Genomic DNA, 22576 nt, shown 5'->3' with positions numbered 1-22576 from the left:
ATGCAAGAAGCCAGATGTGGCATCCCACTGATGCCACAGAAATGCAAAGATTTTGGGGGCCTTTTCTAAATATGCCAGTTTTAAAAAAAAAACAAAAAAACAACCACCATACGGTCCTACTGGTCTACTGACGTACTATACCCTCAATAGCGACCGTGGCGTCTAAAAGGTTTACAGATGGAGAGGGTTCCCTGGGGCCTAGTAAAGAAACCCCCCCCCCCCACCCCCCTGTGCCAGAGGCATGGCCTAATAGATTTCCTGTCAATATACCAAAGCATTACTGCCTGCCAGTGTAAAGCTCTGTATATCAAAAGATTGCATAGTGAAGTCCCCTAGTGGGACTAAAAAAAAATTATTAATTGATGTCAATTAAAATTATTTAAAAAGATAAATAATAAAACCATTTTTTCTCAAGGCACCCTCCATGACCACACCACAGGAGGTAAGACCCCGCCTATAATATGGACAGGAAAAAGCACAAGAGGTTAAATTGTCCCACCCTACCGTTCCTCCACAGTGTTTTTTCCTGTCCTTTATTGGGCAACAAGAGGATACTACCGTCTCTGGGCTGGTGGCAGGGAAGGCTAGTAACAAATGGTAAAGCTGGGGTTGATACTGGCTGCGGTCCTCTCCGGAGCCATTCTACTTCCATGGGGGAAGTAGCGTTGACTCCTCTAAGCCAAGCGTGCGCTCCACTGTAAGACACACGCCGGCTTAATCCTGTTATCTTGTCTATTTCTTGTGTACAGCCGGAAAAGGAGCCCCCTTTTAAAGCTTAAAAAAGAAACATTGTTTCATAGATGTTCTATTTGCACTAAAAAATTTACTCCAAATAAGAAGAATTTATGTCAAATGTGTATAGAAAAAGTTATCAGGGATGAGCAGCCATCTTTACTGGAGCAAATTAAACGGATGGTCAAACAGGAGATACAATCCTTTGACTTCCTTTTCTCAAGCATACCTCCCAGCTGACCTCCCCTCCCACACCTAAAAAACAGGAAATCATGGTGGAAGAGGATTCACGTTCTGAAGATGGCCGTTATATTCCCTCAGTATCAGGTGTACTAGAGATCGCATCTGTCTCAACACCACAGAAATAACTTTTTTTATTTTTTCGCCGATGCAGTTGTATGAGGGTTTTTCTTTGCGGGACGACTTGTAGTTTTTATCAGTACCATTTTGGAGTAGATGCGACTTTTTGAGCACTTTTTCTCACATTTTTTTTTAAGGCTTGATTGAAAGAAAACCGCAATTTTTGCATGTTTTTTTAAACATTTTTTACGACCTTCACCGGGCGGGTTAAATGATGTAATAAGTTTATAGTTGGAGTCGTTACAGACGCAGCGATACCAAATATGTGAACTTTTTAACTTTTGGTTTTTGTAAAGGGAAAAAGTGTTTTGTTTTTTGTTTTTTCACTTTTTATGAAACTTTTCTTAAGTTTTTACTAGTCCCACTAGGACTTCACTATGCGATTATCCGATCGCATTTATAATACACTGCAATACTTCTTTATTGCAGTGTATTATGCCTGTCCGTGTAAAACGGACAGGCATCTGCTCGGTCATGCCAGAGGCTAGCAGGCATTTTATTACAGGCAGACCTGGGGGCCATTATTAGGCCCCCGGCTGCCATCGGAGACACAGGCACTCGGCGATCTTATCGCCGGGTGTCAGTGGGATGAGAGGGAGCTCCCTCTCTCCAAAACCACTCAGATGCTGCGCTCGCTAATGAGGTGTCAAATGGGTGAGATCGATACTGATATCTATCTCACCCGTTCGCGCAGGGATGCCCCTAGCCCTCAGCTACCTCTGAGATTTAACGGCTCCCTGCTCTGTTTATTTATTCCGATGCAGCACCGTAAATAGGCCTATGCTTCGGAATAAAGCCGTTGGTGGCCACTGTAAAAACACTATGGGGCGGTCACTAACGGGTTGAAATACACTTAATATAAAAATTAATTGGGTATTTTTGGGGGTGTATATTACTTTGGCACCTCAAGCCCTTTTCAAACCTGAAATGGTGCCTGGAAAACATCCTAATAAAAAGGAGACCCCAAAATCTACTAGGCGCTCCTTCATTTCTGAAACCTGTGTTTGAGTCCAGAAATACACTAGGGCCATGTGGTGGGATATTTTTTTTTTTTTTAAAACTGCAGAATCTGTGTAATAAATGTTGAGTCGGGTTTCTCTTAACACTTGCTGTGTTACTGAAATAGATGGATTAAATTGAAAATCTCTGGGGGGCGCATGAGCGAAGTTTAAGAGACCGTACGTGCCTGATGTTAGGTCCGTTCCCGCAGCACAGATGAAGCCGTCTCAGCGCTGTTTTCAACCGCTCCACTGCAGCCAAACTGTCCAGTAAGGGTATGTTCACACGGCCTATTTTCGGACGTTTTTCGGGCTGTAAACGGCCGAAATACTATGTCAGAGATTAGAGTCCCAAAACTATTACCTACGTTTTTGTTGGGGGCTGTCCCTCCCCTGATGCCCAACTCCAAATTTAACCCCTTCCCGACCACCCCACATAGATTAACGGGCTGCAGCACTGGTCCTTGTGCCTGCAGCCCGTTAATCTACGCGTGCTCCTAACAGAGCACACAGGTATTCCCTGCAGCCCGGTATCGCCCAGTACAGGCTGCTACTAGCCAGAGGCAGGGCCTAATGTGCCCCCTGTCAGTGTGAAACTGACCGGTATAATACCCTGCATTACATAAGTATTGCAGGGTATTATAACAACGATCCAACAGTTGGATCTTCAAGTCCCTAGTGGGACTAAAAAAACAAAAGTTACAAAAAAACAATTTACAAAACTAAAGTCAAAGTTCAAAGTAATAAAATTAAAAATGGCCCTTTTTTTTCCTTTTTTATAAAGTCCCTTTATTATTAGAAAAAAATAAACTATGCATAATTGATATCGCCGCGTCCGTAACTGCCTGAACTATAAAAATATTAGGTTGTTTATCCCGCACGGTGACTGCCATAAAAAATGTAAAAAACAATTCCAGAATCGCTATTTTTAGTCCATTCAGCTCCCAAAAAAAATTAATAAATAGGGAGCAAAATGTTGCACGTACCCAAAAATTGTACCAATAAAAACTACAGTTTGTTCTGCAAAAAAACAAGCCCTCACACCACTTTCTTGATGAAAAAATAAAAGTTATGGTTCTTAGAATATGGCGACACAAAAACAAAATAATTTTTTTGCAAACACCGTAAAACATAAAGAACCTATATACATATGGTATCGCCGTAATCGCATCGACCCACAGAATAAATTAAATATGTCATTTATAATGCACGGTGAACGGCGTAAAAAAAAAAAAAAAAAAAAGAAGTATAAAAAAACAATTGATGTTTTCACAGCCTAATACACTAAATTCAGCAAAAAACCCGTGGGATAAAAATGCTCCCTATACCCCTAGATACATTCTTTTTAGGGCTGTAGTTTCCCAAATGGGGTCACTTCTGGTGGTGTCCACTGTTTTGGTCCCTCAGGGGCTTTGCAAATGCGACATGAAACCCGAAAACCAATCCAGCAAACTTGAGTTCCAAAAGCCAAATAGTGCTCCTTCCCTTCTGAGCCCTGCCGTGTGGTCAAGCAGATGTTTATTACCACATCTGGGGTATTGCTGTCAGGAGAAATTGCTTTACAAATCTTGGAGTGCTTTTTCTTTATGCCTTGTAAAAATTGATCATTTCTTTTTTTTAATTGGAAAAAATTTAGATTTTCATTTTTACGGACTAATTCCACTAAATTCAGCAAAAAACCTGTGGGGTTAAAATGCTCCTTATGCCACTTTATAAATTCCTTGAGGGGTGTAGTTTCCCAAATGCGATCAGTTTTGGGGGTGTTTCCACAGTTTTGGCCCCACAAGACCTCTTCAAACTTGACATGGTGCCTAAAATATATTCTAATAAAAAGGAGGCCCCAAAATCCACTAGATTCTCCTGTGCTTCAGTCCATTAGCACACTAGGGCCACATGTGGGATATTTCTAAAAACTGCAGAATCTGGGCAATAAATATTGAGTTGCATTTCTCAAGTAAAACCTTCTGTATTACAGAAATAAATGGATTTTATGTTAAAAAAAAAGAAATTCGTAAACTTCACCTCTACTTTGCTTTAATTCCTGTGAAACACCTAAAGGGTTAAGAAACTTTCTAAATGCTGTTTTAAAAACTTTGAATGGTGCAGTTTTTAAAATTGGGGGACTTATGGGGGTTTCTAATATATAAGGCCGTCAAAGCCACTTCAGTTTTGAACTGGTACCTATAAAAATACAAATCTAATGGTAGTTTCTCCTGGCTCAAATACCCACAATATATCTCTCAGACCAGAGCAGGTAAAACTAAATTGGGTATGATCCAACAAATGCCCTAAATGACATATATAAAGTACAGTTAAAGAGAGACTGTCACCACATTATAAGTGCCCTGTCTCCTATATAAGGAGATCGGCGCTGTAATGTAGGTGACAGTAATGCTTTTTATTTAAAAAACCGATCTTTTTTCACAACGTTAGGAGCGATTTTAGTTTATGCTAATGAGCTTTCTTAATGCCCAAGTGGGCGTACTTTTACTTTCGACCAAGTGGGCGTTGTACAGAGGAGTGTATGACGCTGACCAATCGGCATCATGCACTCCTCTCCATTCATTTACACTGCACTAGCGATATAGATATATCACTATGTGCAGCCTCATACACAAGCCCTAACATTACTAGTGTACTGATAATGAATACACATGAAATCCAGCCTGGACGTCATGTGTACTCAGAATCCTGACACTTCTGAATCTTTTCTGTGAGATTTACAGCAACGGATACGAAATCTCGTTTACCTCGTAATCTCGCGAGATTTCGTATCCGTTGCTGTAAATCTCACAGAAAAGATTCAGAAGTGTCAGGATTCTGAATACACATGACGTCCAGGCTGGATGGTCATGTGTATTCATTATCAGGACACTGTAGTAATGTTAGGGCTTGTGTATGAGGCTGCACATAGTGATATATCTATATCGCTAGTGCAGTGTAAATGAATGGAGAGGAGTGCATGATGCCGATTGGTCAGCGTCATGCACTCCTCTGTACAACGCCCACTTGGTCGAAAGTAAAAGTACGCCCACTTGGGCATTAAGAAAGCTCATTAGCATAAACCAAAATCGCTCCTAACGTTGTGAAAAAAGATCGTTTTTTTAAATAAAAAGCATTACTGTCACCTACATTATAGCACCCATCTCCTTATGTAGGAGATAGGGCACTTATAATGTGGTGACAGAGTCTCTTTAACTTTACTTCTCAGACGGCACTGGTAACAGTCCAATATCATTCAGTATGGACACCCTCTGACAGAAAAAATGCAGTGGACAATCCGCAATCCAATGAGGGTGTGGATGGTAATTCTTATGTGAGACTACAGGGATAAGAATTACCATCCACACCCTCGTTGGATTGCGGATTGTCCACTGCATTTTTCTGTCAGAGTGTCGTTACTGAATGATATTGGACTATTACCAGTGCCGTCTGAGCGGTAAACTTCACTGTACTTTACCTATAAAAGTAGGTTTTGAAAATGTGAGAAATTGCTGCTAAAGTTCTAAGCCTTGTAACGGCCTAGAAAAATAAAAGGATGTTTAAAAAAATTATGGCAATCTACAGTATGCAAATGGGAAATGCTAATTAGTAACTCTTTTGTGGTATTACTATCTGTTTTACAAGCAGATACATTTAAATTTAGAAAAAGGCTAATTTTGCAAATTAACTTTTTATTGCAGCGGCCAGTGAGGGATAAGTAAAGTTCAATAGGTGAAATACTGGTGACCGGTTCCCTTTAAGCTTGCCCAATATATATTACTAGCAGCTCGCATATACATAGCTTCACAGTGGCGTACTGTAGGTTTGAATTTTCTGCTGTTAGCAGAATTAATCGTATAGCTATATATGAGAAGTTAGAGGCTATAAGAACTGACTCACTTGAACTCTATCGTACGGTCTGGGGCCCATGGCTCTCCTCCCCTCATGCACCTAACTTCCAATATACCATTACTTTGTAAACATTTTGTTTTAATACCTTTCTATACAGGTGTATTGTACTCTATGGATACAAGGATGCTTTGTTCTTTCTGTAATCAAGTGACTACTTGTGGATGTTGATATCATAGCTCTTGGTTTTTGTTTTATTTTTTGAATGTTCCTGTATATTGCTCTTTCCGATGTCCCTCCCCACCCCCTTTCCTCCATACCATTGCCCCTTTTTAGTAATGGCTAATCTCCGTTCGATCCCCCGAGCGAGGATTAATATTTTTTTTTTGTATGCTTCCTACTTTACGTCTTATACCAATGAAAAATCTAAACTAAATTGAAAATCTGCCAGAAAAAAAGAAATTTGTCAATTTTATCTCCGCTTTGCTTTAATTCCTGTGAAACACCTAAAGGGTTAACAAACTTCCTAAATGTTGTTTTGAATACGTTGAGGTGTGCAGTTTTTAAAATGAGGAGACTTATGAGGTTTTGTTTTTTTAATATATAGACCACTCAAAGCCACTTCAAAACTGAAGTGGTGCCTAAAAAATTTTTTTTTTTACGTTTTGTTGAATATTTGAAAACTGCTAGTAAACTTAAAATCCTCTTAATGTCCTGAAAAACAAATTAAATTAAAAATATAATGTCTACATATAGTAAACCTTATTTACTAATTTTGTGTGGTACCATTATCCATTTTAGAAACTGAGGACTTCAAATGTAAATTTTCTTTAAGTTTTGGAATTTATTTCTTTATAAATAGATTAAACCGATCGACCAATATTTACCACTAACCTAAAGAGCAATGTGTTACAAAAAAACGGTCTCAGAATCGCTTCGATAAGTAAAACTATTCCTGAGTTATGACATAAAGTGACACATGTTAGATTTAAAAAAAATGGGGCTTGTCCTGAAGGCCCAAATAAACTCTGTCCTGAAGGGGTTGTCCAGGTTTGGGGCTGTTTTTATACTGATGACCTTGCCACATAATAGATGATCAGTGTATGATTGGGGGGGGGGGGGTCTGACACCTAGTGCCGAAAGCTATATGGGGGTTGGTGACGGAAGCAGAAGGCTCCAGTCACAGTATAGCGGCCGTGCTAGGTTACTGCAGCTCTGCTCCTATTCTAAATAAAATCTGAATATTCCGACTTACTGCAACACGGCTGCTATACTGTGACCGGAGCTGCCTGCTTCCGGCACCGACCCCTGTATAGCTTCCGGCTCCTATTTTTTGTCTTTTTTTAAATAAAATTTTCTTTGGCAAATAGTTTCAAAATACATACATAGTATACATTTAAATGTGAAAACCTTTTTAATACATTAGCTCTAGTTACAGGCCTAATGTATGTATATTTTGGGAAATCTTTCGTTTCGTGATCAGAATAGAAACCGTAATCTCGGTAATGCAGCTCAAGGTTTGGGCTAATAACTCAAAGTATAACCATTTTATTTACATATAGATGTAAGGTATAAAAACAGTTTTTGCATTTCAATTTAAGAAATGTGCTGTCCAGTTTCAAAAGACAAAATGCAAAAGTGATTATAACAATATTTAGCCCTTCTTCACATCTGAGTTGATGGCTCTTTTAGGGGCCTCCATCTCCAATCTGGCTGAGATTACCTAAACGATAGCGTAGCATGCTGCGCTATTTCCAGTAAAACCACAGACATCCCGACGGACCCCATTAAAGTCAATGGATTCCATCGCCCTCTGGTCTCTGTGGGTTGCTTCCGGTTTTCTATTAGTACAATGGATAGCTACCTCTGCATCAAGAATATACACACATGAGGAAGTCAAAACCATGTAAGGCAAGCCAGGGTATACAGACCAAAACAATCCAAGGTTTGGCGAGAAACGCCAACACGTGTTTCGCACATCGATTCTTTACCTATATAATCGGTAAAGACTTACTTTCCAGTCATCACACCCTGCCTCAAGAGTCCCCTTTTTTACTTGCACCCCCCTGTAGATCGTGCCACTGTAACTCCCTGTAGGAGCGGAATCCCTCTGGCTAGGGATTCCGCTCATAGACTGAGCACCTGACTTCTCTGTCCATATATGGACAGTGACGTCAGAGGCTTCCTCTAAGAGCAGAATCCCCTGCCAGAGCTTCGCTATCGCTCTGGCCAGGGATTCCACTTCAGGAGTAGCATCAGACGTTACTATCCACATATGGATAGTGACGCCAGGGGCTGCTCTGGCCGGGGATTCCGCTCCAGGAGTAACCCCTTGACGTCCCTGTCCATATATGGATAGTGATGGGGGAGGCTTCTCCAGGAGCGGAATCCCAGGCCAGAGCGGGGTCTGGCTACCGGGGATTCCACTCCTACAGGTAGCTACAGTGGTGCTATCTACTGGGGGGATCAGAGGAGCCCCTGACGCCACTGTCCATATATGGGCAGTGACTTCAAGGGCTTTCCCAAGACAGGAGTCCCCGGCCAGAGATATTGCGATTCTCTGGCTGAGGAAATCCATAGTTGAAAGTCCTGACTTCACTGTCCATGTATGGGCAGTGAGCGCTGGGAATCCCCTGACCGCAAAGTAGCGCTGTGTGCAGGGAGTCCTCCACCAGGATCAGTTTTTACCGGCCCTTATAAGGATTGATTCCTGAAAAAAGGCTGGTAAAAACGGACCCATTGACTTCTATGGGAGCCGTCTGACTGTGAAATCGGCCAAAAATAAAACACGTCCTATTTTTTGATAGCTGGTATTCACGGGCCGTTAAAAAAACCCCAAAAAACATAGAACCTCATTGTTCTGAAAACGGCCGTGTGATGGCCGTTAAAAAAATCTGCCGTGTCACGGCAGTTTTTTACTGTCGAGTGAATAAGGCCTTTTTAATCAGTTAATGGCATCACACTCTCCCCAGTCTCACAAGTTTGCCGCCTTGGTATAGCCTTTCACTCCGCTCTAGTTTACCGACCACACACCCAAACCCGTACCACCTAATGCTGCCAGCACAAAAATATTTCTCAAATATGCTCTTTACTCCACCTTTTAGTAAAAAAAAAAAAATGCTTTTACAATACATGCCCTCATAGATTCTCGCCATCATCCCTGACGATGGCCTCCAATGTAACGCTTTTGCAACCCTCCAATCCATCCTCTATTCCGCTGCCCGGTTAATTTACTTATTCTCTCATTCCTTTGTTGCTTCTTTCTTCGGCCGATTTATGTACTGGTTACCCATTGCTCAACGTTGCCTAAGCTCCCGATACCTACCCACACTTAATTGCCCGTGCTCACAATACCTTCTTCTCTGCTGTACTCCTCACATCAGAAGAGTACAGCTGTACTCAATACATCAGACTCTTTCCCACCATCCAAAACTTAAGGAGCAACCGGAAGACCCACCTCGTAGTAGTAGTAATAATTGTCAGTGTTTCACTCATGACTCTTTGCATGAATTGTTAAGTGGAAATGGCAACATAAATATTCTTGCTAGATACAAACCACAAATGTGTCTTAAATCTGTTTTAGACTGTAATCACATGTATGGGGACTCTGAAGAAGAACATGGCAGATGAAGATGCTGTGTGTTGCCTTGTGATTGGTACAGAAAGTGGAGAAATATTTATTCTGGATCCAGAAGCCTTTACTATTTTGAGCCGTGTGAGTCTTTATATAGTTCCTTTTTCTTTTAAAATTGTTATTCCGTTGATTTTACTGACGTGGCAGGGTCACCATAGTGAGTAGATGATGTGGCTAGGCATGTTTGTTTTGGTTTCTAGGCACAGATGTTTGCTCTACAACTAAAATAAGTGGATTGAAAACTGAAAATTTGATGTGTGCATTCAATTTATCTGCTAATCCCAATATAAAAAGTGGCAATAACATTTATATTCTAAGTATGACAAACCACGTAAAAACCGCAATTGACTTAATTGGAATTTGTAAATTTCACAGTGGCATTCTGCGTTTTTAAATACTTCGAAAAAAAACTACAATGAACTCCTAATAATTCATACAAGTTTAAAAGACTTCCTTCTGTGCGGTAAAAGAAATACTTCGAACAAATCCTATGACGGGTGCATCTGATCCTTTAAAATTTTAATTTGCCACACTAACGCATCACTTCACAAAAATATCTGACAGGTCTAAAGCACCACAGCCAATTATGGATCCATATGTTTTTGCCACTCTACACAACCTTTTCCTTATGGCCATTCCAAATCATAATGTAATGCCATAGGTCTAAAACACTTTCAATTGTCTAATAAAATCTTCAAGACCTCAACGCTAAAACCAGATTTCTCCAAATTTGTTAAAAAAAATAAATTCGCTGCTGGGCCGCCTTGACTGTAGCGTAAATCGTTGCAGACCATGTGAGATCCTAAAAAACTAGTAATCCCTAAAAGCTTAAATTCTCTTACTGCTCCCACTTGATTTCCATCCAAGCTAATCTGGGAATGCTCCTGTACATTCCTCATAAAATCAATAACCATCTCTTTTAGTCTTCTCCACATTCAAAAACAAATTATTATCGCAGGACAACCTGTATCAAGATGCTGTATCTGAATCTATGTCTCCTCACCATTCGAGATCAAGCCAATTTGCGTTATGTCATCATCGTATTTCTATAAAATGGCATCTTGATAACCCGTTACGCAATCCCAGAAGTTAAAGGGACTCCGATTGAATCCTTCTGGTACCCCTAATTTCACCCTTCTAGATATCGAAGTTAACTCTTCCACCTGATTCCTGTCAGTCAGGGAACGCAGTTGCCAACTACATAACTCCAATGGCAGTCCAAGCTTCCCCAACTTTGCTACTTACCATGCAGTCACCACTGTATTCAAAGCTGAACTGAAATACATGAACAGTACACGTGCGTAATTACAACTCGTATCAACAAGATTTACGATAGTGTATATAACTAAAGGTCGCCATATTGATGAATATTGGATGATTTCGGGGCCAGTCGACCATCTAATGTGTATGGCAGTGTCCGGACTCTCCTTCGGCATCAGATGTCCAAAAAAAAGCATGTTAGATTTCAACATGTACGATCGATCCTTTTGCTCGTGAAGATATAAGCCGCTGACCGGCTTTGTCCCATTTTCCTATTGCGAACACCTGCACGTTCAGCAAAGCCAATGAGACTAATGTACTTATTTTAAAAATCAGAATGGCTGGCTGTATAATACTTATACGTATAATAAGTTTTCCTGTCTGATATTAAAATGATAAATTTATGAAACAAGTCTATGCATGCCTTGCTCTTATCAGTGTCCCGTCTCCCCTGCACCATGCTGAAATCTCACAAATTCTCCATACAAGCTGAGCTGATCTCTGCAGCGAGAGAGCCTGTCTCCTAGCAGCAGTTAGTGTGTGGAATTACAGCTTCCAACTCCATCTGTTACTTTTTTTTTTTTTTTTACTGCAGAGCCAGGGAGACCGCAGCTAGCACTGCGCATGTGCGATATTTCAGCATGGTGCAGGGGAGGAGGGACACTAGTAAGAGCTTGTCAATTCTAGGTGGGAGGAGATTGAGATTGCACATTCATATACTTACTTGGTCTCCTAAATTTAACATTTTAAGGTCAGGCAAGAACATATTGAGTATTTTACAGCCATTCACAGATTTTCTAAATAAGTACACCAGCTTCATCAGGTATAAGAGATTATTTTATTAATGTACCGTATGCAGTTTGTATTGTGAAATCTGGTGACAGATCCTCTTTAAGGCTACAGCAACCACTGTAGATCTATTCTCCCTATATGCTAATTGAAGGTGATCTTCCTTACCTTCAAAGAATGAAATAAATATGTGAACAGTGTGGCACAGGTCATGTGAAACGAATGCTGCTAAATCAGACCCCACTCTCCAAGATGCCTAGAGGGCTCCTGACAAATTCAGAAAAGAGAGAATTGAAGCTATTAGGAGAGTGCCTGTAGCACGCAAGGTCGTAAAATGCCCTAAAGTAATTTAGTGTAAAAATGGTTTCTATTGCTATTCATTCTTTCATATGTTGATATTTTGTTCTGAATGATGCGTTAAACCATCCACACTAGGTATGGGCATCTGGTGTAACAGTAAATCTACAGCGGGGTTCTCCAAGTACTTTTACTTTACCTATGTTATTACAGGAAAGCCTGTATCTACTCCCTGTGCCGTCTCAGATTGTGCAAGATTACACCATAATAATGGTAAACTTAAAATAATACTTGTCATTCTTACAGGTGAGTCTTCCAAGTGTCCCAGCTCTCCTGGATGTAAATGGACAGTATGATATTGAATACCGCATTACTGTTGCATGCCGCAATGGAAATGTGTACATTCTCCGAAGGTAAAAAAGCTTATTTAGGTGTATCAATGTATTGTATTTAACCTTTTTATCTTTTTAAAAGGCTTTATTTTCAAACTTTTGTTGTACAAAACACGTACAATATACATTACATACCGATCAAGGCATTCAGAAAGGCATTAGTACAGTGAATAAGAATCAATCCAAAGCAGATAAATTGCATATACAGGACATAGAAGAACACCATCCGTTAATGCCGAACTGGGACACCTAACATTCACTCACATTCATTCTAGTACTCTGATCTTCCCACCCCCCAACTACTGTTATTCAAGAAGTAACAATTAGACCGCAGTTTCCAGTCTCCAACCACCGTGACCACATTTTACCAAATTTATCAGGGCAGCCTCTGCTGAGATATAGTTTTTGATACGTGAGTATATATTTGTTCACCAATTGCTTCCAATGTGCTAAGCTCTGACCCTCCGTATCCTTCCAGGCCTAAACTTTTTATCTTTAGCTTGTAGGTGTAGTTACGTAATGTCCTGTGAATAGAAGGATAAACACTGTAAACTTAGAGAGAGAATAAAGTCCTTTCAAATTTCTACCATTAAAGGGTTATAACCATTATAGACACTTATTGCATATGGGAGTTACGGAAATAGCGTAGATCGGTATGCTATGCTATTCACGTAACTCATATCCTCTTCTATGGGAGTTACAGAAACAGCAAAGCTCAGTGATCTTAGCGGTTTCTGTATTGCCAACTGCATTGCCACTGAGTCTCCGTCCGACTGGATATGGCCTCTAGCAGCCATCTCACCAGGAGGAGGTCTGGGAACCCCCGATCTCGAGAGAGATGCTGTTGCCAGCTCTGGGACCTGCACCTATCGGACATTAATGGTATATCCATAGGACATGTCATAAATGTCAGATACAGGAATACTCCTTAAAGAGACTCTGTCACCACATTATAAGTGCCCTGTCTCCTACATAAGGAGATGGGCGCTGTAATGTAGGTGACAGTAATGCTTTTTTAAAAAAAACAAAAACAATCTTTTTTCACAAAGTTAGGAGCGATTTAAGTTTATGCTAATGAGCTTTCTTAATGCCCAAGTGGGCGCACTTTTACTTTCGACCAAGTGGGCGTTGTACAGAGGAGTGCATGACGCTTACCAATCGGCATCATGCACTCCTCTCCATCCATTTACACTGCACTAGCGATATAGATATATCGCTATCTGCAGCCTCATACACAAACCCTAACATTACTACAGTGTCCTGATAATGAATACACATGACCATCCAGCCTGGACGTCATGTGTACTCAGAATCCTGACACTTCTGACTGATTTTTGTGAGATTCCAGCAACGTATACGAAATCTCGCGAGATCTCGGAGCTAAACGATATTTGGTTTCACTTGCCGGAATCTCACAAAAAAAAGATTCAGAAGTGTCAGGATTCTGAGTACACATGACGTCCAGGCTGGATTTCATGTGTATTCATTATCAGGACACTAGTAATGTTAGGGCTTGTGTATGAGGCTGCACATAGCGATATATCTATATCGCTAGTGCAGTGTAAATGAATGGAGAGGAGTGCATGATGCTGATTGGTCAGCGTCCTGCACTCCTCTGTACAACGCCCACTTGGTTGAAAGTAAAAGTACGCCCACTTGGGCATTAAGAAAGCTCATTAGCATAAACTTAAATCGCTCCTAACTTTGTGAAAAAAGATCGTTTTTTTAAATAAAAAGCATTACTGTCTACTACATTACAGCGTCGATCTCCTTATATAGGAGACAGGGCACTTATAATGTGGTGACAGAGTCTCTTTAAATAAAAGCGAATTAGCATTATTGGAAGTATGATTTCATGATTCAGAACAATTAACACTAGATCAGCTAAAGAGAGCGAGATTTCTGATGACTGACTTCTATTCCTGGAAGTAAACTGAGTTCTCATACCATGACAGCAAGCAGAGATCTTAAAAACTGAGGAGTTGCTACAGAAAATATATTGAAAAATGTTATACACTTTCATTATACAAAAAGCAACTTCCATTTTCTGAAACGAGAACCCCATTTTTTATAATGTCATGTTTATTATGTTCTTTTTAAAAAAAAATTTTCGCAGAGATTCTAAGCGGCCAAAATATTGCATTGAGCTGCGTAGTCCGGTAGTAGGAATGGTCCGTGTCCAGAAGAATATAATAATTGGAACCTCACAGGAGACGCTGCTTGGATACTCGCAAAAGGTAAGCGCATCAGAAACTACACTGAAATCTGTAAAGCACTACCATATATTTTTTTTTTTAACAATAAAAAATTGTTAGACTCCTAAATAAAGATTGTCTGGGGCGTGGCTAGCGGCGGAACTGGATTGTCTCACCTAGGGAGAGCTCCTGACCATCAAAGCCTTATCCAGCGCCACCCTGCCTGGTTTATAGCGGATAATGGGGTTTTACCATCAGCCCTACACTCCTGACATCCCGCTGATGATTTTGAGACCGAAATTTTGAGTTTTCGGTGCTCATCCAATTTCGCGGCCTGCTTGAAGCCGCGGTCTCTATTTACAATTTCCACAGCGGCTGAGGAGGTTTCTCGCCCGACATCCTCTCTGGAGCCCTGGAGACGGCTGCGCTAGATACCGGACCCCTCACCCTACGCGCCACAGCAGTTGGACTACTGCTTCAGCCTACAGGGACCCCACAAATTTATCCAAACAGGGACAGAGCCGGTCCGCCATCTTATCTGACATCTTGGACACGCGTGGAAAACTTTTCTGCCTTCACAGGCTGACACTGCAACTCCACAGATAGCTGTCCTGTTCCTCTGAAGGACAATCCTCGGGGTTGGTGAGTGGCCTCTGTGAGGCAATTGAGTTGGGGATAAGCCCACAGTTAAACCTGCTGTGCCACACAGGTTTATATCAGCCTCCCCCCCCCCCACCTCACCTTCTGCCTTTGCCTGCTGGACATTGGCACCTGAAGTTTGGGCATTTTCTTTGTTGAGTCTGAACGGCCTACCTGTTCTCCGGACCTGCAAGGGGCTTGGCCCTAATTTTTCTGGACCTCACTACCGGTGAGGTTCACTTTTCCGTCAGTTCCTTCTACAAGAGAGTAGAGACCCCATTATACTACCTCAGACGTATTGCACAAATATTTACGGACTGTATGGGCAGACCCAGAACTATTTTCTCTAGACTGTACGGCCTCAACCATATTGAGGGCTAAGCCCTAATTTTTCTCAGATAGCCACTGGTTTTCTACTGCACTTCTCAGTTTTCGTCCTTCATTTTGTAAGAGGGCCTGAATATGCCTTGACCTTAGATCTCTGTTGGGTAGCCCCATGATCCTTTGAGCAGAAGAAACCTCTACGATGGTTAAAATCGGTTCCAGCAATACCAGAGAATCTGCTGCCTTTACCAGACACGGTTACCTTGACCTCTTTCTGAAAAGGAACTCCGCTACAGATTTGGTAAAGGCTAACTCATGGACTTTCCAAAATACCGCAATGGGCCCGACCAAACCTCTTGCTAGTTCACAACAGGACTCCGGCAGCGAAGATAATGGTCAACATTCTGCCTTGGATATGCCCATATCTAGATCTTTCATCACCAGAGCTCTGACCAAAGCCCTAGACCCCATGGAGCGGGACCTGCAGGAAATCAAACTGGGTAAAACAGATTGGTTCCAGGGTGGAGAACTTGGAATCTTCTCACTCACCAGTCATTGCCTACGCCACAGCCGCTACTACCTCTTTCCGAGCTTGCCAAACTCTCCTCAATTCGGTGATGGATCTCATAGAGGATCAGGATAATAGAGAACGGCAGAATAACTTCCGCTTAAAGGGCTTGTCAGAGTCCATGGAGCCGGAATCCTTGACTTCTACAGTTAAACAACTGTTCATCTTAATCCTGGATGACACCTTCCCTGAGGAAATTTCGATTGAAATGGCTCTCTGGGCCAAACCTAAATCTACAGAACCTCCTAGAGATGTCATCTGTCGACTCTTCAGCTCCCAAGTTAGTGATGCTATTTTAAGGGAATCCAGAGATATACACCATCTTCAGTTTGAGGGCTCTTCCATTGCTATTTTTCAAGACCTCTCCACTATTACGCTGGCAAACCGGAGAACTCTGAAACCTCTGACCAATGAGCTTCTTCATCAACATGTCCCATACAGATGGCTCTTCCCTTTTGGAATCATGTTTTTGGCCTCTGGCAGAATTGTCATTCATCATCATAGAGACCTCCCTAATGCCCTCGGAGACCTGAATGAGCCGGACTTGAACTCCTGCCCAGTCAGGTATGGATAAGACTTAACTTCTCTTCCCACTCTGCATCCCCCCCACTCCTTGGGAAGTCTTGGGCCCAAGCAGATCAGGCACGTCATGCAAGAAGTCTGGGAAACTTACCCCTCAGAAGATCAACATGGACACTTCCTGAATTTGTGAGATGTTTCTTATTTGGTTTCTTCAAGTAGTCACTAACCCTTTGTCTGCGGGTTTCAGCTGGGATATGTGAGATTTGTTTTGCAATGTTATCTTCCGATCATATAGTTTTTGTTTCTATTCTCTTATTTCTAAACTATGTTTGAATGTCTTTGAATTTATATTGGATCCCAGGGTAACTGCCCTACCTCTGATACATCACCCACTATGACAGTTTTGGTCCGTCCGTCCCCCCCACCCTTTGCAACTCATGCATTTCCGTTTTGCACTCCTCCACCATGCAGTTTCACATTGGCCCAGATCTCTCGGCCCAGTCGGTGCGGATCTGTAATATTCAGTTATTACCCCCCCCCTCCCCTTGTTTGTTTTTATGTTCTCCATCCATTGGAGGTGTACTGTGCTCGTTCTCTTCAGTATTGTATGGTTAGGTAACTCTGGCCCCTGGAGAGGTTTCATTACTCTCTGGGTACCCCCCCCCCCCCTCCCTGTAGTAAACATTTTTCATGGCTAGTCAGAATGTTTGCGTTACTTCTTATAATGTCAAGGGGTTTACTGACCTTAGGAAGCGTAGCCAATTGCTATCTGTCTTAAAATAAAAAAAATTGGCTCTGATTATTCCTTTACGGCAAGAGACACCTTTTTAAATCCCACAATATTCCCAAGCTGTCCCTTCATTATTACTTACAGTGATTCCACTTCACGCACCCTTCCTCTGCCTCCAAAGGTACCAGCATTGCTATTAAGAGGTCCCTTCCCTTTTCTCCCACACTGATTCAATCTGACCCTGAGGGCCGTTTCTCTTTTTGTTTAATGTCACCTTGCTGGGCCCATTGCTACCATTGCTAATTTGTACGCACCTAATGTAAACCAGGTTAATTGGCTGCTGGAGGTGATAGATAACCTTTTCATTTTTTCGGAGGGCATGATTATTCTGGGCGGTGATCTAAATCTAGCAGTCAACCCCCTAGTTGGTTCCTTGACCAAGATCTGCTGAAACATTTTCGTTTCTTTAAGAGATTGGTTACTAAACTACACTCGGCCAAACTAGTAGACGCGTGGCACCTCCAGCACCCAAGTGATCTGTACGGCTGAATGAAATGTGTAGTCCATAACACCTACCACAGATTAGATTTACCTTTTCATATCTGACTTCACATCTCCTGTTCGTGCACTCCACCCAGATTGTACGACTGTCTGACCACGCGCCTATTTATATGAAGCCTACTATTACTTCCTTACCTCCTCTAAGCTGGTCATGGAAACTTAATGAGATGGTTTTCGATGATGTTAGGCAGGTTACATGACTTGAAGGAGCCTTATCTAATTTTTTTAAAGTCACATTTTATTGAAAGCACAAGAATGGCAGCATAGGCACCACAAAAAAATAGTCTAGCATACACGTAAAGGCAATGGTGTACACACCTATTCAGAGATATACAGCATTTTAGATGAAAACATAAATCAAACAGAATAAAACAGCTCTCTATTAATTCACAGAATGATAAATGAAATGCATCATATACAGAGTAGGTAGCGAAGGATCAGGTAAACCACAGGAGATACACCTCAAACAGCAATGTGTTTTAGGAGGTATGCACCGGGGCAATATAGGAGAAGGAAGCTTCCCCATTCTAAACAACTTTGACTGGGTGTAGTAAATTTGGTGTAGAATTTAACTTGAATGACCCGATCCCTTGCAGATTTCAAGGGACCAGTCAGGGCACCCAGAAGTTCTGCATGATCTTCAGTAGAAACGGAGAGTAAAATAATTGACCATCTATCTAGAGCTCTGTCAGTTTTATTTGTATAAACCCGTAATAATTGTTTGTAGAGTGTGGAGAACGGCTTGTTCAGTGTCTGCTGCATCACCCAGTCCTCCACCGGGGATGTGCACAATCGTAGATCATAACACGCAAACTGCGACCAAAGGGCATGTCTAAGCTGAAAGTATCAGAATTTCAAATGCAGTGGGATCTGATGTTTGTTATTGAGTTGCGTAAAAGTGACAATCTTATTTTCTATGACTTCATCCTCTGACCAGGATACCCGGTCTAGAGCAACGCGGTGGTTAACTGTTAAAGCGTGGACGTAACTGCACGCTCAGGTGCGCAAAGTTACTGTTGACCTGGACGTGCATTTACGCCAAGGTGCAGGAAGGGGTTAAGCTGCTGTAGGAGCGGAGAAATGTTATCGGGTATAAAAGTTTTTGTACCCAGACTAATTCTTACACCAAGATAAGTAATATTATCCTATTATCCGCCCATTGCAAGGGTGATGGGAGAGTGGACCCCCTGACTACCGCATCCACCGCCATTATCAAGGACTTTGACCAGTTATCCTTCAGACCAGAAAATAGTGTAAACTTATCAAATAACAGAAGCAAGGCTCGCAGTGACTGATGAGGGTCATTGAGAAAAACAAGAGGATCATCGGCGTAAAGTGAAATCTTCTCTCTTCCGCCTAAAGTATAAACTCCCCTGATATAGCGAGGTTTTTATGGCTATAGCTAGGTGCTCAATATCTAGTGCAAATAGGGGGCGATAAAGGTCATCCCTGTCTAGTTCCTCGCGCTAGGGCAAATGAGGGAGACCATTAGATACGGGCCATTCTACTGAGTCGAATACTTTCTCTAGGTCAAGAGGCCACAATCCGGGAGCCAAGGGTGTTAGAGGCAGAGGAGAGATTAGGAAATAGTCTCTGAAAATTAATATCCGTAGCTTTACCCGGCATAAAGCCAGATTGGTCTGGATGAACCACATGTGATATCACCTTCTGCAATCACATAACTATTATTTTGGCCAGAATTTTAATATCACAATTGAGAAGGGAGATGGGTCTGTAAGAACCACAATTACGCTGAACTTTATGCGGCTTAGGGATCAGTGCAATTAGGGCTTCTCTCATAGATGGAAGGAGGGTTATCTCCCCGCACAGGGACTGAAACTGGTCAAGAAGTCTCGCAGCAATCCATTCCACATGCAACTTATACCATTCAATTGAGCCTATCCAATCCCGGTGGTTTTCCTATTCGGGGAGGAGTTAATGGCCGCTATAACCTCCTCCAAGGTTAGTTCAGCATCTTAAGAAGCAGCATATTCCCCATCTAGAACAGGGAAGTCAATGTTCTTGAGATTCTCCTCCAGCCTAGTCATAGAGTACGTATCTTTGGATGATTATAGCTCAGCATAAAATTGGGCGAATGTTTGATTAATGGTAAGAGAATCTGTCAGGGGACATTATCCCCAATATAGGATTTGCTTCTGTGTCTTCTCCAGCTAGATATGCTAATAAGAGCCCTTTTTGTCACCCTGCTCAAAGCATCTCTTTTGGAGTACAATATTTTCTTTCTGGTAGTTCTGTCAAAAATAGACTCTATTCTCGTTCTTTGGCTGAGAAGTCAAGGAAATCCGAATCCTCCCTGGAATTAATGTAATCTCCGCCACAGCCAACTTTCTCAAGGTGAACCGGCACCTCTTCTATCCGAGGAGACAGCCCTTATAATCACTCCCCTTGTATATGCTTTCAAAGCATCCCAGGCTAAACCACAGTCCTTCGTGTCCGCATTAGTACAGCATACTTTAAAGTTGAGAAACTTGTTAATAAATGTACTTGGAGGTAATCCAGTTGGGGAGCTCTGGTCTGGATACGATGTGCCAGTTCTACGCAGAATATGGGAGAAAGTGTGTCCGGACCAAAAGACGCTTTAAGGCAAGGCTTGGAAAACAGCGGGGTCCGGTTTTTCAACTCCCTCCGGCAGACCAACAAAACTGATATTACACCGTCTTAAGCGATTCTCTGTCATCCATTTTAGCTGCCAAACTAGAGTGCTGGGATTCTAGAGTATCAACACGAGCTGTGAGAGTGGTCACAACATCCTCCAGGTCAGATATTCTCCGCTCGGACTCGGTAGCCCTTTCCCGCAACGTGTGGACATCCGCTCTAAGAAGGCCAAAGTCTGGAGAGTGTCTACATTTTCTGTTAAAATTGTATGGGACTCAGTGATGGCTTTCAAAACATCTAGAATAGACTGCTCTGTGGTAGAATCAGATTGGGTGTCAGGATAGGCAGCAGCCTCTGAGGGTCATGATGAATGTGACCCAGACGCAGTTCCCGCCGATTTCTCGATCTTGTCAGTAATTTTGGATTGTTTGGGAGGCACCATTGCCGCTAGACCACAGACCATATATATGTGTAACAGGGTAGATACAATATTCAGGCTAGTGCACCAGGAGTATACTTTACAGTATTAAGTGCATAGGGTAGGGAAAGAATCCTCCAGTCGCTACATCATATGGTGAGAGGAGGATATTGTGGGGGGTCGCCCACAACGAAATTGGGATCCTCTTCAGAGAATTGCTTGAGCCAAATAAATGGGACACACACCACACCTCAGGAGAACAGATGCAGGTCCAAGATGACGGCCGCACCCAACAACGTCCGGAGTGAAGCGCCTATGGTGATTGGTGTGTGGCCAGCAATAGTGGAGACTGTGTAGTTTTCACGGGGGCTGCGTCCCAGGCTGATGAGCCTCTCCAGGGAGCGTAGCAGAGTTCAGTGTTCCGATCTGCCACGGAGAGTAGGACCCGATCCAAAAATGTCGGCCAACGGCGCCGAAAGGCTCCCAGCCGTCAGCAGAGCACGAGGGGAGCAGTGCTGAGTGTGTCTCCCGAAGCAAGGAAACGGCTGCAGCGAGGATGGCGGCTGATGGTATTGGGCGCTGGCGAAGCTCTTCTCCTGCACCTTATCTGATTTTTTTTCTTAAGAAGAAATGAGACCCATGGCGTTTCTTCCCATCTAGTGTGGGAAACAAAAGGCCTTTATCCGGGGCGATTTCATCGCCGTTAGGCTCGAGGTTAAAAAAGCTGAGACAGTCCAAATTGAACTCGTTATTAGCCCAGATTTCATCTCTTGAAATTATAGGTAAGAGATCTCAGTACAGGATGACCTGTGAATTGAGACGCCAACTTAAGGATCTCCTCAACGTTCGATTAGTCAAACTTTACCAGCGTAGCCAATTTTAAATTCTATGTGCAGGGAGATAAAAGCCCTAAAGTTATGTCGTCCCTGGTTAATAAACGGGTAGATGTCTCGCATATCGTAACTTAAAACTGACGAATTTCTTTTCTAAGGTGTCAGACATTGATGATATTACTCGTGAATTTCTGTCCTTCTACACCTCTCTCTATACAATTTTCCAGTGGATGCCCAAGCACCCACTCCTATTGATTTGATTTCCTGAGCTTTTTGAGTCGGCCTTCCCTTTCTGAGACTGATAAAACTGCCTTACTAGCCCCGTTTACCTTACAGGAACTGACCATTACGTTAAGTTCGATGCCTAATGGTAAAAGCCCAGGAACGGATGGCCTTCCTAACTCTTACCTTTAAAAAAATGTCAGGGTCTCCTCCCCAAATTTTTTAATGTCTAACTATTTTCTCCAAGGTTCCCATTTGTTACTCCAAGCCCTCAAAGCCCATATCACTCTCATTCCTTAAGAAGGGAAAGACTAAGCTGATTGTGGTAGCTACTGTCCTATTTCGCTACTGATTGCGGACCTAAAATTATGGGATAAATTACTTGCGAATAGGATCAAACACCTGTTGCACAAACTGATTGGTCTCGAGCAGGCTGGGTTCGTTCTGGGAAGGGAGGGCAGACATAACATTACCTGCCTAATAAATCTTGTACACTATGCTAGAAAATCGCACACACCCTTGGTATTTTTGAGTACTGACGCAGAAAAAGCTTTTGACCGTGTTAACTGGGACTACATGAGAGCGGTACTGACAAAGTTTGGCTTCACTCCCGGGTTTATCCAGGCCATTTTCTCATTGTACTCTTCCCCTAGGG

General features: G+C 42.2%; 1 protein-coding gene across 2 annotated transcripts in view; it reads left to right on the top strand.

The window, feature by feature from the left end:
* Positions 1-22576, top strand: part of BBS1 (Bardet-Biedl syndrome 1) — a 109991-nt gene that overhangs the window by 68864 nt on the left and 18551 nt on the right. For both annotated transcript variants that reach the window (XM_075837363.1, XM_075837362.1), the window contains 3 exons: positions 9505-9636; positions 12208-12314; positions 14410-14530. In XM_075837363.1, the coding sequence (XP_075693478.1) occupies positions 9505-9636; positions 12208-12314; positions 14410-14530 (360 nt within the window). The remainder of the gene's footprint in view (positions 1-9504; positions 9637-12207; positions 12315-14409; positions 14531-22576) is intronic.

The sequence above is a fragment of the Rhinoderma darwinii genome, chromosome 9 (genome assembly GCF_050947455.1).
Source record: "Rhinoderma darwinii isolate aRhiDar2 chromosome 9, aRhiDar2.hap1, whole genome shotgun sequence".
NCBI classification, from domain to species: domain Eukaryota; kingdom Metazoa; phylum Chordata; class Amphibia; order Anura; family Rhinodermatidae; genus Rhinoderma; species Rhinoderma darwinii.
This window is presented reverse-complemented; position numbering and strand designations above follow the sequence as displayed.